Here is a 21,656-nt window from a genome sequence, read left to right on the forward strand (position 1 = left end):
AGTGATAAAAGATATGGAAGTGAGGCCTGAAAGTGTTATATGTCACTTTTACCCACATTCCATGACCCATATTAACTGTAGGAGAGGCTAGAAAATGCACTTTAGCTATACACCCCAAAGAAACATGAAACATAGATTGGTCACCAGAAGGACAGGCAAATATCCATCTCACTCTCTCATACACAAAGAACACACATACCTCTGCCTCAATGGATTCCTAAAGATCTGGGTGAGAAAATTTTTAAAAACTGCTTTCACTTTCCACCTTTTTCTGTGTCCTTGGAACATGCACAGGTAGGCTCAGCCTTTGAATTTCTGAACTGATCCTTCTGTCACTCATAGTGATTTGAAAGAGAACCACTGAGAGCTAAGACCTTAGGTAGAAGGTGAGCCAAGGGTCTTTCTCAGTAGCATCTTTTCAAATACTTCTTTCTAATAGCACAAATCTCAAATAGTAGAGGGGTGGGGGTATATGTCAGGAGAAAAGGCACAAAAAGCACTAATGCCTTAAAAAGAAAGTTTTCCTCATGAAAATCTATGAAAACACAAGGACAAATACAGGATCTAAGGATCCATAGCCCTATCCCCCTACCTTGAAAACACTATTTTGAGCAGAGGCCTTCAAGTCTAATTTGATAAAATATCATAAAGGGGACTAAAGTATTGATATGGAACTAGCCAAGAGAGTCAACTAAAATAAACTTAATATTACAGTATTTAACCCCTTTCTTGACAGTAATGAATCCTATAGCAGTTATGTTATAGATAATCCTAGATTTCCCAAATTAGTTGATATCATTAACATAATTCTATATTATAGATAGGCTACATTGTGCTGGAGGTCCAAACAGCCCTAAAATCTCAGTAGCTTAACAAAAAAAAAACAAGGTTAAGTATATATTTTTCCCACTATATGTCCAATGCAGATCAACAGGGAGGCTCTGCTCATTGTTGTCCCTCAGGTGCCCAGGTACATGGGAGTTATATCTTGACATGCATTTCTCCAATTGCTAGAGCATTGGTAAGGAAGGAAGTGGTGAGGAAAGGAAGTCACATACCTATAACTTCCATTCACACACCATAGAAAGCAAGATTCTTGGCCACTTGCAGCTTCAACAAAAGGGAAAAACAGCAATATTTACTGAATAGTACTTATGATTTCTACAAATTCTAATAAAAATCGTAATGGGATTTTTGAGGAGAGACTTGGCAAAGCTTTTGGGAAGTCATATTTAAATCTTAAAAAATAAGTACATAAGTATTACAAAAATTTTGAAGTGGAGACGAGAGTTAGAAATCTACACTAATTAACACAGCATGGGAGAATAGATATACTGAATTGTTAGTAAAGTCAGACTTGTATATATTAGAACTTAATATACTGTAGTGGAAACATCACAAATCAATGAGTATGGAGCAAATAAATATTGTTAGGAAAAATCAGTTTTATGTTTGAGGAAAATTCAGTTTGGATATTTAGCTCAAGTTATATCCTAAAATAAATACCAGATAATTGAGTTATATGTTCACACTTTAAAAGTTAAAAACACACTGTAAGGAATACAAATGATTTTGAGATTTCAAATAAGGAATACCTTTTTAAAAATAAATGCAATTTATTTGGAGAGTTGACAAAAGAAAAGTTCAATGATTTGATACATAAGTATTTAAACCTCCAATGTGCCACTAAAAATTAAAATAAAATCTCCCAAGGAAGTATGGCAAGTTGAACACACCACTGTTCACTCTAAAACTACACTAAAATATTACCAAAGCGATTTTTTAAGAACTAAAAGTAAAAGAGAATGAGAAGCTCAATAGCTATGACATTCTACAAGCCAGCAAACAGAACTAATTTAACATACCTGAGAAAGTTGGATTCTAGGCCAGAAGTAAGAAAAACCAAGAGGTTTAATTTGAAATATCAAATCTTTGGCATGGTTCTCAGTTGGTGACAACAATGATTTTTTGAGATGAGAGTGAAGGTAGAGTTGAAAACACAAAGCTCTTTTTAAAATCTGGGTCCAAAAATCATTTAACCACAAAATTTTCCCTCTCCAACGCAGGCAGAGACCTTAGGTTATCCTCCTGAAGAGGATATAACAGAGGGCAAATGAACTGATGAAACTGTAGGCACTGTTGAGGGTGAGGGGTCTTATAACGACAACAGATTAATTATACACCAAATGTTGAGACACCGTCCTCCTGCATACTCTTACCCACCATCTCTCAGAACATTGTCTTCCAGGTTTATATCCTCTAGACAGGAGAATGAAAGACTCTTCTCTGCAAAATCTGTTAATAGCAGGTGTTTCTCTTTGAAATTGCTCAGCCATATTGCCCCGAACTAAAGCTAACAGTCAATAAGTGCTACCCACTGAAACAGAACTATGAATCAGCCTTTTAGTTTTGCACTCTTGAATATAAATAACCAAGGCATCTGAGGGAGGCCTTGACATCAAAGACAAAGACAAAACAGAAAGAAAAAAAACAAATTTGGAGAAAACAGAGGTGATGTAGGAAAATGAAAACCTCAAAAAAAATTAAAAAATCATCCCTTTTTAGAAAGATAATAGAACATATTGCACCCAAGAAACAAGTATTTGGAAACAGAATTTACAGTACAGGCATTGGTAGACAAAGTTAGAAAACCTCTCAAAAGTAGAGCAAAACCCAAAAAAATATAGAAAATCAGAATCAAGGAGGCCCAATACCCACTTAGTTGGAGGACTAGAAAGAGTGAACAGGAAAACACATAGGAGGAGAAATCATAAAGGAAATTGTCTTTGCAACAAAAGGTATTTGGAAAACTTCATTTAAAAATAAAAGAAGCTGGACTCTTATTAAAATATATCAAGACACAAATCTAAGAGATAAAACTATGAAACTATTAAAAGAAAACATAGGAGTGCCTGGGTAGCCCAGTCAGTTAAACGTCCGACTCTTGACTTTGGCTCAGGGCATGATTTTGAGGTTCATGAGTTTGAGCACCACATCAGGAATTCTTGCCTGGGAGTCTCTGTCTCCTGTCTCTCTGCCCCTCCCGCACTCATGGTCGCTCTCTCTCGCTCTCTCAAAAATAAATGAACCTTAAAAAAAATAAAATAGAGGAAAAGCTTCATGATGTTGACTTTGGCAATGATTTCTTGGATTTGCCACCCAAAACACCAGAATTAAAAGAAAAAACAGATAAATGGACTTCATCAAATTTAAAACTTTGGTGCATCAAAGGTCACAATCAACAGAATAAAAAGGCAACCCACTTTATGGGAGAAAAAAATTGGAAATCATGTATCTGATAAAGAAAAAGTATTAACATCCAGAATATGTAAAAAATTACAATTTAACAATTAAAAAATTTTAATGGGCAAAGGCTTAGACATTTCTCCTATGAAGGTATACAGATAGAAATTAAGGAACAACATCATTAGGGAAATACAAATCAAAACCACAGTGAGATGCCACTTCACACACCCATTAAGATGATTATTTACTGTCACTAAAACAAAAAGTTCTACTAGAAATCATAACATATACTATGTGACTCAACTGTGGTAGGATTTTACATGACTAATAAATACTGAATATTTATATGACTAATATTACGAAAATGATATTAGGAAGATGAGAAATAGGATGTTGTGTGTGTGTGTGTGTGTGTGTGTGTGTGTGTGTGTGTGTGTACATGTGTATGCGCTAATGATGTGGAGATGATGGTAGATCTGAAAGATGGAAATAGAGTTACAGCCTCATTTTCCATAGTGGAAAATCAAAAGTTAAAAATAAAAAATCAAGAATCAACTCTACAGGGCAAGATGGTGGAGCAGAATGCAAGTTCTCAGCTTGTTTAATCCTTGAAATGCAGCTAGATCAGCACCAAACCATTTTGCATACCTAGGACATTGATCTGAGGATTAACCCAACAGTCTGCATAACTTGAGCCACAGAACTCAGCAGGTACTCTGCAGAGAGGTAAACTGGGGGAGAGAAAAGCTGTGGAGGGCAGGGAGCTGTTTTTGTGGACAGAAGACAGAGAAGGGTGGTGGTGGGGGAATGTGGCACACCAGGGGAGTGCAGAAAATGCACTCCCCCAAAAGTAGCTGGAGGGAAAGAGTGAAAACACAAGGGACTGGACAAGAAATCTGTTCCCCAAAACCCCCGATGGGGAGAAAGTTGAGGGTTTCAATACCACTAGGATTCTATAGACAGTGGAGCACAGAGTCGGAAATTCCAGAGCTCAGTACCTGGTGGTGCTCTGGTGAGGAAAGAGAGCAAATCCCCAGGAGCAGGCAGCAGGGTCTGAGGGGTCCTTGTGCCATAAGGGACAATCAGCAGTTCCCCTGATTGGAGAGAATTTGGTAGAGGTCATATGGCTTACCCACAAGCAAAGATCCCAGAAGACCCCAGAGAGCAGCCACGTTTGATGGTATTGGGACAAAGATGCCAAGCGGTGAAACCTGGCACCAACTGTGTGTTATGATTTGCCATAGCCTCTGAACTTCTGCCACTGCCCAATTGCACAAATGTTTTCTAGGGCAAGCTGGCACCTGGCCACTGCTCAGCAAGACCCTCCCCCAGAGACTAGGTGTGGGTCCAAGCCACAGGGTTCTCTGAAGTGAGGGGCCTTGAAACACTGTCCATCTCAGATAAAACTATGGAGGGAGGTGCCACCTGGCAGGCTGATGGCTTGGACACAGGCTGGAGGTGGGGTGTGGATGGAAGTCTGAGAAAAAGGAGGGGTGCTTCATTGTGGGTCAGTGAGAGTGTAAAGTTCCTATGCCAGAGACTAGGAAGCTGGGTGAAGCCATTTCCACCTCTCCTGCACACACACATACACGTACATGCACGTGAGCACCACCCAGATCGACCCCAGTAAACTAAACAGCGCCACCTAGTGGAGAATGAAACCATTACACCAAGCCCTGCCCAGCAGAGCCCTCCAAGCACATCCCCTAGAAGACCAATACAAGTCTCTCTGCCTGCTTAGTGTACAGACCATATAGAGTGCTTCATAGTTTGAGTTCCAGGGGAAACTGGATATAACTTCATTCAGGTTTCATTCTGTTTGCTGGTTCATCTATTCATTTTTTATTTTGTTTTTCTTTTTACTTCTATCTTTGTTTAATTTGGGTTTTTTTTTCTTTCTTTCTTTTTTTTTTTTTTTTTTGGACACAGAAAGGAAAACTTATTTTTATTTTCGTTTAAAAATTTTAAATTTTTTTACTATGTTTTTCATTGTTTGTTAATTTTTTATTCTAGTTCACTTTATTTCATTGTATTCTACTTTGTTCTATTCTTTTTTCATTTTAAAATATTTTAGTATATTTTTTCTTTTTTCCTTTTCTTTCCATTATTTCCCTTTTTTCTCTATTCTATCAAGCTTCTTTCAACAAGCAGATGAAAACACACCTAGGATTTAGCTTCTTTTATTTGATTTTTTTGTGTTTTTTAATTTTTATTTTTTTATTAATTTTGTTATTCCTCCAAGATGACAAAACAAAGGAATTCACCACAAAAGAAAGAACAGTAAGAAATGACAGCCAGGATAGAATAATAAACACAGATAGAAGCAAGATTTCTGAACTAGAATTTAGAACCACAATAATAAGAAGCTAGCTGCAGTTGAAAAAGCATAGAATCCCTTTCTGCATAGATCAAAAAAGTAAAATATAGTCAGGAGAAGTTAAAAATGCTAACACGTAGGGGCACCTGGGTGCCTCAGTTGGTTAAGGGTCCAACTTTGGCTCAGGTCATGATCTCGCAGTTTTCGAGTTCGAGCCCCGCATCAGGCTCTGTGCTGACAGCTCAGAGCCTGGAATCTGCTTCAGATTCTGTGTCTTCCTCTCCCTCTGCCCCTCCCCTGCTCATGCTCTGTCTCTCTCTGTCTCTCAATAATAAATTAACATTAAAAAAATTTTAAAAATACTACAACCTAGATGCAGTCTCAAATGGATGCCACAGCAGCAAGGATGGACAAAGCAGAGCAGTGAATTAGCAATATAGAAGACAGAATATGGAGAATAATGAAGCAGAAAAAAGAGGGAAACTAAAGCAAAAGAACACAACACAAGACTTAGAGAACTCAGTGATTTATTAAGAAGGAATAACATCCAAATTACAGTAGTCCCCAAAGATGAAGATAGAGAAAAAGGGTCAGAAGGTTTGTGAGCAAATTATAGCAGAAAACTTTCCTAATCTGGGAAAAGACACAGACATCAAAATCCAAGAAGCATAGGGAACTCACATTAGATTTAAAAAAAAACTGACCATCACTACAACATATCATAGTCAAATTCATTAAATACACAGTCAAGGACTGAATTATGAAAGCAGCAAGGGAAAAAAGTCCTTAACCTATAAGGAAAGATAGATGAGGTTTGCGACAGACCTATCCACAAAAACCTGGCAGTCCAGAAAGGAGTGCAGAATATAGTCAACGTGCAGAATTGGAAAACTAGGCAACCAAAAATTCTTTATCTAGCAAGGTTGTCATTCAAAATTGAAGGAGACATAGAGTTTCCCAAACAAAACCTAAAGGAGTTCATGACTACTAAACCAGCCCTGCAAGAATTTTAAGGGGAACTCTTTGAGTGGATAAAAGATGAAACAAAACAAAAAATACTAAAAGCAACAAAAACTAGAAAGGACAAGAGAAAATCACTAGAAACTCCAACTCTGTAGATGACACAATGGCACTAAATTCATATATTTCAGTACTCACTCTAAATGTCAATGAATTAAATGCACCAATCAAAAGACATAAGGTATCAGAATGGATAAGAAAACAAGAACCATCTATATGCTGCTGACAAGAGACCAATTTTAGACCTAAAGACACCTACCGATTAAAAAAAAGTAAGGGAGTGGAGAGCCATCTATCATGCTAATGGTCACCAAAAGAAAGCTGGTGTAGCCATACTTATATGAGACAAACTAGATTTTAAAATAAAAACCGTAGTGAAATGAAGAAGGGCATTATATCAAAATTAAGGGGTCTATCCACCAAAAAGAGCTAACAATTTTAAATATTTATGCCCCAACCTGGAAGAATGCAAACATGTATGTCAGTTAATTACAAACATAAAGAAACTCATTGATAATACCATAATAGCAGGAGACTTCAACACCCCACTTATAGCAATGGACAGATCATCTGAGTAGAAAATCAGCAAGCAAACAATGGTTTTGAATGACAAACTGGACCAGATGGACTTAACAAATATATTCAGAACATTTCATCCTAAAGCAGCAGAATACACATTCTTCTCAAGTGCACATGGGGCATTCTCCAGAATAGATCACATACTGGGACACAAATCAGCCCTCAACATGTACACAAGATCAAGATCTTACATTGCATAGTTTCAGACCACAATGCTATGAAACTTGAAAACAACCACAAGAAAAAGTTGGGAAAGACCATGAATATTTGGAGATTAAAGAACATCCTACTAAACAATGAATGGGTTAACCAAGAAATTAAAGAGAAATTAAAAAGTACATGGAAGCCAGTGAAAATGAAAACATGACAGCCCAAAACCTCTGAGATGCAGCAAAGGTGCTCATAAGAGGAAAGTATATAGCAATTCAGGCCTTTCTAAATAAGGAGGAAATGTCTCACATACACAACCTAACCTTACACCCTAAGAGCTGGAAAAACAATAGCAAAGAAAGCCCACAACCAGCAGATGATGAGAAATAATAAATATTAGAGCAGAAATCAATGATACCAAATTTAAAAAAAAAACAGTAGAACAGATCAATGAAACCAGGAGTTGGTTCTTTGAAAGAATTAACATAATTGATAAACCACTAGCCAGATTGATCAAAAAGAAAAAGGAAAGGATCCAAATAAATAAAATCATGAATAAAAGAGGAGAGATCACAACCAACACTGCAGAAATATAATAATAAGAGAATGTTATGAGCAATTATATGCCAGTAAAACGGGCAATCTGGAAGAAATGGACAAATTCCTGGAAACATATACACTTCTAAAACTAAAAAAAGAAAAAACACAAAATTTGAACAGAATAAATTGAATCCATAATCAAAAATCTCCCAAAAAACAAGAGTCCATGGCTAGATGGCTTTCCAGGAGAATTCTACCATTTAAAGAAGAGTTCACACCTATTCTTTTGAAACTATTCCAAAAAATGGAAAGGGAAGGAAAACTTCCAAACTATTCTACAAGGCCAGCATTACCTTGATTCCAAAACCAGACAGAGACCCTACTGAAAAGAAGAACTACAGACCAATTTCCCTGATAAACATGGATGCAGAGATTCTCAACAAGATACTCAACAACCAGATCCAACAATATATTAAAAGAATTATTCACCACAACCAAGTGAGTTTTATACCTGGATGCAGGGCTGGTTCAATATCTGCAAATCAATCAATGTGACACATCACATTAATAAAAGAAAGGACAAGAACCACACGATCCTCTCAATAGATGCAGAAAAGCATTTTACAAAATATAGCATCCTTTCTTGATAAATACCCTCAAGAAGGTAGGGATAGAAGGATCATACCTCAAGATATAAAAGTCATATATGAAAGAACCACTGCTATTATCATCCTCAATGGGGAAAACCTTAAGCTTTCTCCTTAAGGTCAGGAACATGACAAGGATGTCCACTCTCACCGTTGTTAGTCAATATAGGGTTGGAAGTCATAGCCTCAACTATCAGACAAATAAAATGTATGCAAATCAGAAAGGAGGAAGTCAAACTTTCACTTTTTGCAGATGACATGATATTCTATGTGGAAAACTCAAAAGACTCCCCCCCAAAAATGGCTAGAACTGATCCATGAATTCAGCAAAGACACAGGATATAAAATCAATGAACAGAAATTGGTTTCATTCCTATACACCAATATTGAAGCAACAGAAAAAGAAATCAAGAAATCGATCCCATTTACAATTGCATCAAAAACCATAAAATACATAAGAACAAACCTAACCAAAGAGGTGAAAAATCTATATGCTGAAAACTATAGAGAGCTTATGAAAGAAATTGAAGAAGACACAAAAAAATGGAAAAACATTCCATGCTCATGAATTGGAAGAACAAATGTTAAAATGTCGATACTACACAAAAAAATCTACATATTCAATTCAATCCCCATGAAAATAACACCAGCATTCTTCACAGAGTTAGAAAAACAATGCTAAAATTTTTATGGAACCAGAAAAGACCCCAAATAGCTAAAGCAATCAAGAAAAAGAAAAACAAAGCTGGAGTTGTCACAATTCTGGACTTCAAGATGTATTACAAAGCTGTAATCATCAAGACAATATGGTACTGGCACAAAACCAGACAGATGGATCAATGGAACAGAATAAAGAACCCAGAAATGGACCAACAAACGTATGGCCAACTAATCTGTGACAAAGCAGGAAAGAATATCAAATGGAAAAAAGACAGTCTCTTCAGCAAATTGTGTTGAGAAAATTGGACAGCAACATGCAGAAGAATGAACATAGACCACTTTCTTACACCATTCACAAAAATACTCAAAATGGATGAAAGACCTAAATGTAACACAGGAAGCTATCAAATTCTAAGAGGAGAAAACAGGCAGCAAGCTCTTTGACCTCAGCCACAGCAAGTTCTTACTTGACATGTCTCTGGAAGCAAGAAAAACAAAAGCAAAAATGAACTATTAGGACCTCATCAAGATAAAAAGCTTCTGCACAGCAAAGGAAACAACCAACAAAACTAAAAGGCAACCAACGGAATGGGAAAAGATATTCGCAAATGACATATCAGACAAAGGGCTAGTATCCAAAATCTATAAAGAGCTCACCAAACTCCACACCCGAAAAACAAATAACCCAGTGAAGAAATGGGCAGAAAACATGAATAGACACTTCTCTAAAGAAGACATCCGGATGGCCAACAGGCACATGAAAAGATGTTCAGCGTCGCTCCTTATCAGGGAAGTACAAATCAAAACCACACTCAGGTATCACCTCACGCCAGTCAGAGTGGCCAAAATGAACAAATCAGGAGACTATAGATGCTGGAGAGGATGTGGAGAAACGGGAACCCTCTTGCACTGTTGGTGGGAATGCAAATTGGTGTAGCCGCTCTGGAAAGCAGTGTGGAGGTTCCTCAGAAAATTAAAAATAGACCTACCCTATGACCCAGCAATAGCACTGCTAGGAATTTATCCAAGGGATACAGGAGTACTGATGCATAGGGCCACTTGTACCCCAATGTTCATAGCAGCACTCTCAACAATAGCCAAATTATGGAAAGAGCCTAAATGTCCATCAACTGATGAATGGATAAAGAAATTGTGGTTTATATACACAATGGAATATTACGTGGCAATGAGAAAAAATGAAATATGGCCTTTTGTAGCAATGTGGATGGAACTGGAGAGTGTGATGCTAAGTGAAATAAGCCATACAGAGAAAGACAGATACCATATGGTTTCACTCTTATGTGGATCCTGAGAAACTTAACAGGAACCCATGGGGGAGGGGAAGGAAAAAAAAAAAAGAGGTTAGAGTGAGAGAGAGCCAAAGCATAAGAGACTGTTAAAAACTGAGAACAAACTGAGGGTTGATGGGGGGTGGGAGGGAGGAGAGGGTGGGTGATGGGTATTGAGGAGGGCACCTTTTGGGATGAGCACTGGGTGTTGTATGGAAACCAATTTGTCAATAAATTTCATATAAAAAAATAAAAATAAAGTATATAATGAAACAAAAAAAATAAGTGAAATAAGTCAGTCAGAGAAAGACAAATATCACATGACTTCACTAATATGTGGAATTTAATACATAAAACAGATGAACATAAGGAAAGGAAAAATAATATAAAAACAGTGAGGGAGGCAAATTATAAAAGACTCTTAAATACAGAAAACAAACAGGGTTGCTGGTGGGGTTTGGGGTAGGGGGATAGGCTAAATGGCAAGGGGCATTCAGGAGGACACTTGTTGGGATGAGCACTGGGTGTTATATAAAGTGATGAATCAATAAATTCTGTTTTTGAAATCATCATTACACTATATGTTAACTAAGTTGGATTTAAATTTAAAAAGTAATAATAAATGTTCTGGAACCAAATAATGGTGATGGTTGCACAACTCTGTGAATATACTAAAACCACTGAACCGTATTCTTTGAAAAGGTGAATTTTATGACATATGCATAATATCTCAATAAAAATTATACTCTGTGTAAAAAAAAAAGAAAAAGGGAGTCAACACTACAATGATGCTATTTAAATCTGTGGAAGGAAAAGTTAGAATAGCTGAAAGAGTTAAACACATTTGCTTCTTGAGCATGAGAAATGTTGGGTTGCCTGGGCACTATTCTTTGCCCTAATAAGGTTGCAAAACTGTGCTAATATATAAAATATTTAAAAATTAAGCAACAAACTTCAAAAAACATTTGAAATACATTTTAAGCCCCTATAGATAAATGAGTACAAAATAGAAAAGTTTTTAAAAATTACTAATATGCATAAGAATATTGTTCAACCTACTAATAATTTAAGAAATGAAAATGATATTTTATTTTTATATGTAAAAAGCAAAGATTACCTAAAATTAAGATACTCAAAACTAGTCACAAAACAGTTAAATACTAAGAAGTTTAGCAATGTATATTATGAGTGTTAAGAAAGTTAATATCTTTTACTGTAATAATTCCATGTCTAAGGATATATCCTTTTAAAAAATAAAAAAAATTAAATTTATCGTAAACATCGTTTGGTAAAATATCTCAAATATCAAATGATAAGACAATTAAATAAATTGTACTCCTACAATTTTGTGAGGTAAAATTATATGTGAGAATTAAAACATTCATTTTTAAAGAACTCTAAGAGATGTAAGTAAATGTTCTCAATATAATGTTAGGAAATATCCTAAAATATTGGATTGTAGGATCTGGTGAATTGTAATTTTATATGTATTTTCTGTACTTTCTAAACGTTTTCCAATGATTATGGCATTTTTAAGTTAGCTAAATCAAAAATAAAGATCCTTGCTTTTTTTTAAAAAAGTGTTCTTATCTAAAATAGCACCTGGCTAACTGCCCATGACTCACCCTCTCCCATTTTGCCACTATGATATTTGCAAGAAATCCTAAAAGTCACTTGTGGAATCAACAAGAATCTGAGAGAAAATTCTCCAATCATATATTACTGGATGTAATAAATTAAGGAAACAATGAATTAAGGTAAGGAGCTCAAAGCAAAGAGAAATATTTATGAGAGCTGGTTCAACATAGATCTGAAATGTAGGAAAATGAGTAGGAGAGGAGAAAAAAATTGAGAATATCTCAGAAGCATAGGATGAGAGCGTAACGATTAGATTATCATATCCCCAGAACTTGTTAGTGGTTGATACTAAAAGTATGTGAGGCTAGCTGGGATTAGGCCTGATTTTCTCTTAAAGAGAATAATTGGTTCAAGTGCCAGTTCTAAATACTTAGATGGATAGAGTGAAGGCTCTGGGTTACTAGTTTCCATTCTTGAGTGCCCAACAGGAAAATAGTACTTCAAGAATCAGAAGAAAAATTATTTTTTAAGTGTTTAGTTAAATTCCAGTTAACATAGAGTTATAGTAATCTAAGAGATTATGTGGTTTTTCTTTCAGCAATCTAGATATAGTTGCAAGAAAAGGCAGCTGTTTCACTTAAATTTGAAGATTTGTTTGTAAGATAAATACAACCAAAGAAAAAGAAAACAAGAAAATTGGGAGTTCTGATGATAATTTCCTGAAGATATCAACCAGGGCATCTCAAATAAGTGATAACAGAAGGAACTAAAATATTAAGGAAAAAAAGCTGTTGGTAAATTGACAATGTAGAGGAACTAGCAATAAGAATAGGAAGCTGTGCCTAAAATTTGGTGATCAGAATTAAAGATTACAGAGGTAAATGTCTGAATTACCAGTTAACATCGCCATGGGAATAAGAGGCATTCCCAATAAAATAAGCACCAAAATAGGAATATTTGCCATAGTTACCATTTTTTAATATTGTTCTGGATGTCCTAACAATGCACTGAATCATGAAGCAGAAACAAGAGCTACAACTATTGGGAAGGGGGAAATGAGGATATTTTTAATATAGTATTGTTGTATACCAAGAAAAAAAAAGGAAAAGAAAAAGACAATCTACCAAAACTACTTGAATTAAAAATAGAAATTAAAAGAAATAAATAAAAATAGAGTATCACAAAGAGAAGTATTGTGGTATCAATAGCTTTCTCCTATCAGCAGGAAGGAGTTAGGAAATTTAATAAAGCAATGTTAAAATTACAAAAAAAAAAATAAATTATCCATGAATAATCTCAATGAGAAATGCTTCAGATTTATAAGACTTAAACTTTACAGAGTGATCCAAGTATTTGTTACAATACCTCTTCTTTAAAAAAGACCCAGAATACATGTAATTGTAAACTAAATCAAACCATTCCTGACAAGGATGTGGAATGAGCAAATGCTAAGTTAAGTGCATAAGCATTGATATAGCTCTAAAATAAGTAAGCTAAAAATTTCCTTTAATTTATTTAGTTGTTTTTATCATATTCTTCAAGACAATTATGTTTATATGTCCTAAAACTATCAATAACACTCCTATTTAAGGTGTTCATATTTTGAGTTGTTTATCCAAAGAATTCATCTTTTTAAGCATAACTATTACTTGTAATTATCTTCTTACAGTTCCTTTGGAAGGGCTAAGAAGTCAAAACCAGTTTGAAGAGATGAGATCAAGCTACATTAGAGAGCTCATCAAGGCAATTGGTCTGAGGCAAAAAGGAGTTGTCTCTAGCTCACAGCGTTTCTACCAACTTACAAAACTTCTTGATAACTTGCATGATGTAAGTATTTTGTCTTCTAGGAAATAAATGATTGTTTTCTGAATTTCTGTAATATTTTAAATATTAAATCTACATTTTACTTTATATGGTTTCTTCAAGGTCATATTTGTACTTATATCTTAAAACAGTATTTACATCACACTGCTCAGAATTTATATTGTGCTTTTTTTTCATTTTCACTATAGATCATCCAAATATCCTTTTACTAGTATTTGTATAATTTGAGAGTAATTTAATGATTTATAGGAATTATACACCTTCCTGAGCATATTCTAAAATAATTTTGCCTTATGTTAGAAAATTTAAATATACAAGACAAACAAAGGTATAGGTGTGGAAAATAAGACTCTTACATCATTTTGGATGGAATTATAAGTTAATAACAGTGCTAGTGGACAATTTGACAATCTACTCATCAGGTCAAATTTGAAACCTTATTCCTGAATATGGACAGATAGCTAAGGATTGTTAGCTATATGGGTAAAGCCTCTGTAATGAAAGGCAGAAAGCAAATAAACAGAGAGAAAGTAATGAAGGAAAAGGCACCAGAGCAGAGAACACAAAAGATATTCAAAAAGAATTAAGGTATTTAGAAATGTATGATATTGCATGCATGAAACAAGAATAAAAAATAGTTGAAAAGGAACATTTAGCAAGAAAATACTTTTGGATAATTTAATATAGAAGAGCAGAAATTTAAATTTTAATAGAAGGGCTGACATATATACATCAGGAAAACTCAAAAGAAATAACAAAAAAGATAAAGATGAAAAATTAGAAGAGAGAGAAAATTTAGGGGATTAATTGCAGGGAGTTCATTCTTAATTAAAAGGAATTTATAAAAGAATAGATAAAATCAAGCAGAGAAAATTTTATAAAAAATCATAGAATAAAAGTTGCTAGACCTTAATTTTCTGACTGTAAAGCCCCAGTGTACAAAGCACAGCACAATTGAACAAAGGCACATTAATGTAGAATTTTAGAATACCAGAAATAAAGAGAATATCCTAAAATATACCAATGAGAAAAGAAACAAATCACATAAAAATTATCAGGATTCAGAATGATGTTGTACTTCTCAATGCAATATTAGAACTCAGAAAACAATGCCTTCGGAATTTTGAAGGAAAGGAAAATATTCAAAGAATTTTATACCCAGGCCAGCCATCAAACAAATATGATGGCATCATAAAGGTATTTTCAGACATGCAAGGTCTTAGAGAACTTATCTCAAATATAACCTTTCTCAAGGACATCTACAGGATGTTTTAACAACAAACACTGTGGTAAGCCAGTGAAGTAGAAAATCAAATACAGGAGAGATGCAAAGGGATATTTTAGCATAGCAATCATTAGCCTAGCTTGAAGTAGTAATGCACAGGGTTTTGGAATACTAGTATTGGGGAAAAAAAGATGGAACTGAGGGATTACCAGTAGGTGTGAACATACTGAGGTGAGTTTTTACAAATTGTGTCAGAGAATTTGACTGTGGCTTTGTGATAAATATACAGGAAACAAAGCAAAACAGAAACACAAGGTTATTAACTCTAGCAAAATAAAAATAAGTCCTATAATAAAGGAAATTTAATCCAGCAGGAAACAATAAAAATATTTATAATATAATTGCTAGATATTGATTTGGTCAAAAACTGAGATACAACTATACAGAGAATGAGGAGAAAAGAAAGTGTGCATAGTTGGGAGGGGTGTCTCATATAAGGGAGCTAAGTCTCATTTTCCATAATAGAAAATCAATAACATCACATTTTAAAAACAAAATTTGTTAGAAATACAGAGATAAGTATTTAGAGACATGGGCTAAAGAAGTTAAAAGTGGTTGCATCTTTGGAACTAGAATAAGGATGGAAGAATTCTATAAGGAAACTGCTGGATTTTGTTGTTGCTGCTGGGTTCTATCTGACTTTTAAAATTACTTACATTAATTACTTTGCCAAAAGTTAAATTAGATTAAAATAAATTATGCTGGGTTACTTGTATTGACAGAGGCAGAGTCAATATATTGTTATGTGAAAAATCCAGTCCATTAACAAACAGACTTTATTAAATAATTGCATTTTTGGAAATATATATGCATTGTGTATATTGTGTATATACCTGGCTATGTTTGTATACATGTATAAAGAGAAAAAAGAATTTGAAAGACACCAAAATGTTCATATCACTTATCCTGTGGGATTATGAATGACTTTCATTTCTTTAAATCTTTCTGTACTATCAGAATGTTTCACTGTATGTAATATTTTCATATTACTTTAGAGAGTGAAGGGAGTTATTTTATCAAGAAAACATCTTGATAGGTATTTATATTGTTAGAAAAATAAGTTGCCATGTTTGATTAATATATGAATGTATTATTTTTCTTATACATGTTTTTTATCCATTTGTGAAACCAACCAATATGAATGTATTGTTTTTTACATGTTTTTTATCCATTTGTGAAACCAACAGCTTGTCAAACAGCTTCATCTGTACTGCTTGAATACATTTATCCAGTCCCGAGCACTGAGTGTTGAATTTCCAGAAATGATGTCTGAAGTGATTGCTGCACAGTTACCCAAGATCTTGGCAGGGATGGTGAAACCTCTGCTCTTTCATAAAAAGTGAATGCCATTTTTATCTTTAAAAATTAAATTTTGTGGTATGTCTATTTTTCTTTTAGTCCGGATTGTGAGGTCTTGATTTTTACAATGTTCTTCTCAAAGCCTTACATTTATGACGTATCATATTGTGTAAATTTCAGAGAGAATTGTGAACTTTTAATTGTTTTTCTTTATAAAGCATAACTAGAATTTTTAAAGTGTTTTGTGTAGCCATATATTCTTTAAGAGTTTACAAGATTGAAAAAGTACTAAAAGTGATTGCTAACATAAACTTAATCATATTCATAGTATTTCATACCATTTAGGTGAAGATTTTTAACTTTTGCATCTAACAAATCTTCTACTTTAAAGGAAAAAAATCTTACACATAAAAATAAAAAGTTATTGTATATGTTCCTTCTAGGTAGCTCCCTTTGTCTTCTTGATTATATTTACATAAATGAGCCTTTAAATAATGGTATGCAAAATTTTGCCTACATGAACATATATATACATTTTTGTGAGGAGGAAATTTATAACCTTTATCAGGTTTTCTAAAGGGTTTTTAGTGCAAAAAGTCTAGAGAAAAAGAGTTTAAAATCCCTGAAGTAGATTGAGGGTTTGATATTAGGAAAACAGCTCATATATATAGACTCTGACTGTTTCCCAGATTGGAAACACAGACTCTAAGGAAGTTATTAAGGAAAGCCATATCACTATGACAACAGTATTAGCGGTTTTGTAGTTTTTTACTAACCTTTTTTGGGACTTGTCCTTTAATGAGGCTTGTGAATCAAAATCGGAAGTCTGAAGAGTCTGTGGCCTAATGCTACTCCTTACCATCTGGAGCAGGTAGAAAGTCACTTAACCTTACTGATTTTCAATTTCCTCACCCTTACCACTGGTATAATATATTTCCTGCAAAATGTTCCTTTTGGTCAAAGCTTCTTATTCACTTCTTAATCAAAAAAGAAAAGAAGGGGAGGGAGGAAAGGAAGAGGAAAAAATAAATATTCTCTTTCTTCATTCAGAAAGTCATAATGATAAATCACAGGTTGAAAATTTTTGAGTGCCTCTGATCCAATTCTAAGATAGGTATTTCAAGAAATACTAGATACTGGATTAAAATAATACAACCAATTATAATAACTAGAAAACACACAATTCACACTGTTATATGAACTTAAAAAATATTGCATTAGAATATGGACAAGAGTATTTTTATGAGATGAGTCACTGGAGAGCCATTTATTTTTTAAAGATCTATGTATATATCTGTATATGTAAATACAGATAAATATATAAAAAATAACAGGAAGAACTAAGTTCATACCACTGATAAAATTCAATAAAAATAATCATTGTTTTATTTTCTGTTTCTTTTATCTCTATTATATATATATGTGTGTATATATATACATATATATGTATATATGTGTGTGTGTGTGTGTGTGTGTGTGTGTGTGTGTATTTTAACAGCTCATAGTAACTAGTAGGCCAAATTATTATTCTAAAAATTTAAAAATTGGACATTATCTTACAAATAAGATGTATCACCATATGCAAATTAATGGTTGTTAATAAGAAAAAGTAACTTTGAAAACAATATAGAAAACATTTACTGACTTCTCTGATTTCTTAATACATTTTGGGCTACCCATTCTCTTTAACTGATAAATTTTTGCAGTTTACCAAGGGACAATAACATCTCTTAATGAATACTAATGTGATCCCCCAAACGAGGTAAAGTGGTTTCATCTGAAAAAAAAATTGGCATGACAGTGTTTTCAAAACTGTTTTTTACCAGCTAATTCTCTATTTATAAAAAGAATTAGCTATGGCATGTCTATAAATAGTGAATTCACATAAGACATTTGAAGTAGGGATTAAAATAAACTCCAACCAAGGCTCTTGGCTTGGGTTCATTACATCTATGTGACAAATATAGTCAATAATATACAAATTTTATAATATTTGGTTATAACATTCAGTAAGAGTTTAAACCAAGTATTCCAAATAGTGTTAGCGTTAATATAAAAACTGTCTCTTCCTTGGTAAGTCTAACTACATGTCTTTTTCTGTGAATACATATGTATAACCATAGACTATTGCTATTCAGTTTTTCAAAATCTTTATACACACAAACTCATACTCTTGCTATCTTCAGTCCAGAGTTAACTTCCTAAAAAGGATCTAATCTTGCCATTTCCTCACTTTAAAATGTTCATTGACTTCCGGTCACCCATTACAGTGATTATCAACTATAGCTTCATGTTACAGTCTCAAAGTGAGCTTTTTAAAAATACCTTTTCCTGGGCTTCATCCTCAGTGATTTTATTTTAATTGCTTTACTCTTATTAATTCAGTGACACAGTAGTTATTCTGAAATGATGTTCAAACATCAATTTCTATAACTTTACTGTCTTCGTCCTCTACTATCTTATATTTATCTTATGTTCCAGCCATACAAATCTTTTTACCATCAATTTTTCTGCCTGAATTTTCCCCCTTTGATACTAGTCACATTCATATCTCAATTTTCAAGAGTCAGCGAAGCATTATTTTGTAATGTTCTTCCCTGCATCTTCCAGGTAGTGGTTTGCTTCCTCCTAAGGTTTACCAGGTATTTTGTGCACATCTGATTTATAGTAGTGTGTTCTATAATTCTGACTGTAGTACAAGACTGGGAGCCAGTTTGAGATAGGGCAATAGTGTCTCTTGACTGGGAGTTGCATGGCATGTTCTCATTTTTGGTATCACCATGATCTGTATCATTCTTTTGTTACATCATTATATGTCCATATTCATGATTTTATGGCTTTCTCTTCCCATACTCCTTATCTACATTTCTGCATTTCTCATCATCTCTAAAAATTTTCCACTTCTTCCTACTTTGTGAGATCTCTCCTCATACTGATTATAACTTAGGAGAATATAAGTATGTTTTATATTTATTAAAAACACTGACTGACTCTCACAAATATCCAGTGACAAAGAGTTTTATGGAAGTTTGCATAATTTAGTTCTAAAAGCAGAGGCACCTTTGAGGCAAAATGGCTGTTAGTACTCCCTGAAAAGTCTCAATTTTGGACCTCATTTATCTGATGTAATTGTTTGGGATTTTTGAGATTTAGAGTGAACTATGGAAGTCTTGTTTTTCTTGGTCTGAAAAATTGACTAAATAGATATCTTGTTTAGGCATGAGTAAGAAGAGATATTAGATTTTTTCATGAAATAGACTGGCTTCTGAAAAGTAATGGTGTTATTACCTGAGATAAAGGTGGTTGATATGTTCTTATCAATGAAATAATTGAAGTAAATTCCAAGGACCAGTTCTTTTCAATGATTTCCATAATTATGAACTTGAAAGTCGAGCCTCTGACAGTGTACATCGTAATTCGCTTCTAAGAGATTATTTTTAAATGGAAAGTTGTTAGAGACTTTTTAATTTCTTATATAATTTTAATAGTAAAATATTTTACTTCTTACCTGAAAACTAAGGATATATAGAATATATGGTGAAAAACAGCTGTAATTGTATAATTCAGAAATAAAAAGTTGCACTTTGGGGAAAAAAAATGAACACTTCATGCTCCCTGTTTTAAATTTCAAAACTGAATGAGTGGAGTATTATTTGCTTTCCTAAGAAAGATTACACAAATGCAAACTCAATATATAGCCCTAACTCAATATACAATTTTTTCTCATTTCTGGTTTCACTCAACAAATATTGAGTACCTGTTATTAACAGAAGAAAATGTGCTAAAAAGCATTATGGGAATTTACAGCTGAAGGAAGACTATAACTCAACAAAGTTAAAGCCTAGCAGTAGGTATAAATCACAGTGTCTGGTAAATAGTAGGCACTCAAATATTTGTTGAGTACACAAATGAAAATACAGTTTGGATGTGATAAGGGCAAAGCATTATTTATGTATAACTTCACTGAGACAAATAATGCAGCTAAAGATATTAACTTTAAAATACATATCAGGAGCACCTGTGTGGCTCAGTTAAGCATCAGACTCTTGATTTCAGCTTAGGCCATGCTGCATCAGGTGTGGAGTCTGCTTAAGATTCTCTCTCTCCTTCTGCCCCTCCACCTCTCTCTCTCTCTCTCTCTCTCTCTCTCTCTCTCTCCCTCTCTCTCTCAAAAAATAAAATTAAAAAAATAAAACCTAAAATAAATTTCAAATAACCCCTTAATTTGTGTCAGTAATTCATTTGCATTAAATCTGAATGTACATTTGTTGAAAAGGTTTCAATATGTTTTCCCTCCACAAATGTCATCCCAATAAATACATTTAAAAATTTTCCCCAACACAATAAAGGCAATCTGCCACTGGGAATAGTACCTCTCAGAATGTATTACATTGATAAGTAAGAAAATGTAGACGTACCCAAAAAAAAAAAAAAAAGAAATGTCATTAGCCTTTCACATTCAAGTAAGACTCAGAGAACAGTTGATGATGTGATCATTTTATCTGATTCTTGTTACTTTAAAACAATATTTGGATGACACAAATCCTTTTCTACCTACACATATTTAATTTCTAATATAATTTAAATTTTTAAAATTTCATTCAACTATGGGGTGAAAATGTGGTGGCCAAAAGGGTTGGATTTTGCTGTTGTGGTTATTGTTGTTTTGCAACCTCCTCATAATGTTTGATGTTCTTGATGTTGATACTGATTCACAGTGTAGATGTCAAAATACTGGATTTAAAATTTCAGGCTAAACTTTAAAAAATAAAGTTTTTGAAAAAAAACATAACATCACCAAATGGAAGATATCTAGTTTCTAAATCTTCCTTTACTTCCATTCCTATGCAGTCATCATAACCTTTATCTTCATTTTGCAGGTCATGTTTTTTCTACTCACTCTAAAATGAAATTAATCATAATAAGACAGGTCATATATCAGAAAATACTTTAAGATTGCTGAAATAGATTATTGAGTTAAAAATAGTTCCCTTAAAAAGGTTTGAGAAGCCATTTGAATTTGGATTAATTATACCTCCAGTATCAGTTGTTATATGGCTAATTTTTTGTTTTTATTAAAAACATTGCACTTTTTAATTAGGCAGTGCTCTAATTTTTTACATTTAACATTAAAATGTTACACAAATTATATGCAAATATGTTGTTTTCTGCTAAAACAGTGGCTTTCATGGCATATCAACCTGTAACTTCTAAATTATCCA

At 33.7% G+C, this 21,656-nt stretch overlaps 1 protein-coding gene across 4 annotated transcripts in view; it reads left to right on the plus strand.

Annotated features, from left to right (window-relative positions):
• PGR (progesterone receptor) overlaps positions 1 to 17,822 on the plus strand; it is a 101,067-nt gene extending 83,245 nt beyond the window's left edge. For all 4 annotated transcript variants that reach the window (XM_019811582.3, XM_045038577.1, XM_045038575.1 and 1 more), the window contains 2 exons: positions 13,696 to 13,853; positions 16,323 to 17,822. In XM_019811582.3, coding sequence (XP_019667141.2) covers positions 13,696 to 13,853; positions 16,323 to 16,478 — 314 coding nt within the window. In that variant the 3' untranslated portion in view covers positions 16,479 to 17,822. The remainder of the gene's footprint in view (positions 1 to 13,695; positions 13,854 to 16,322) is intronic.
• Positions 17,823 to 21,656: the final 3,834 nt, after the last annotated feature.

Source organism: Felis catus, chromosome D1 (genome assembly GCF_018350175.1).
Source record: "Felis catus isolate Fca126 chromosome D1, F.catus_Fca126_mat1.0, whole genome shotgun sequence".
NCBI lineage: Eukaryota > Metazoa > Chordata > Mammalia > Carnivora > Felidae > Felis > Felis catus.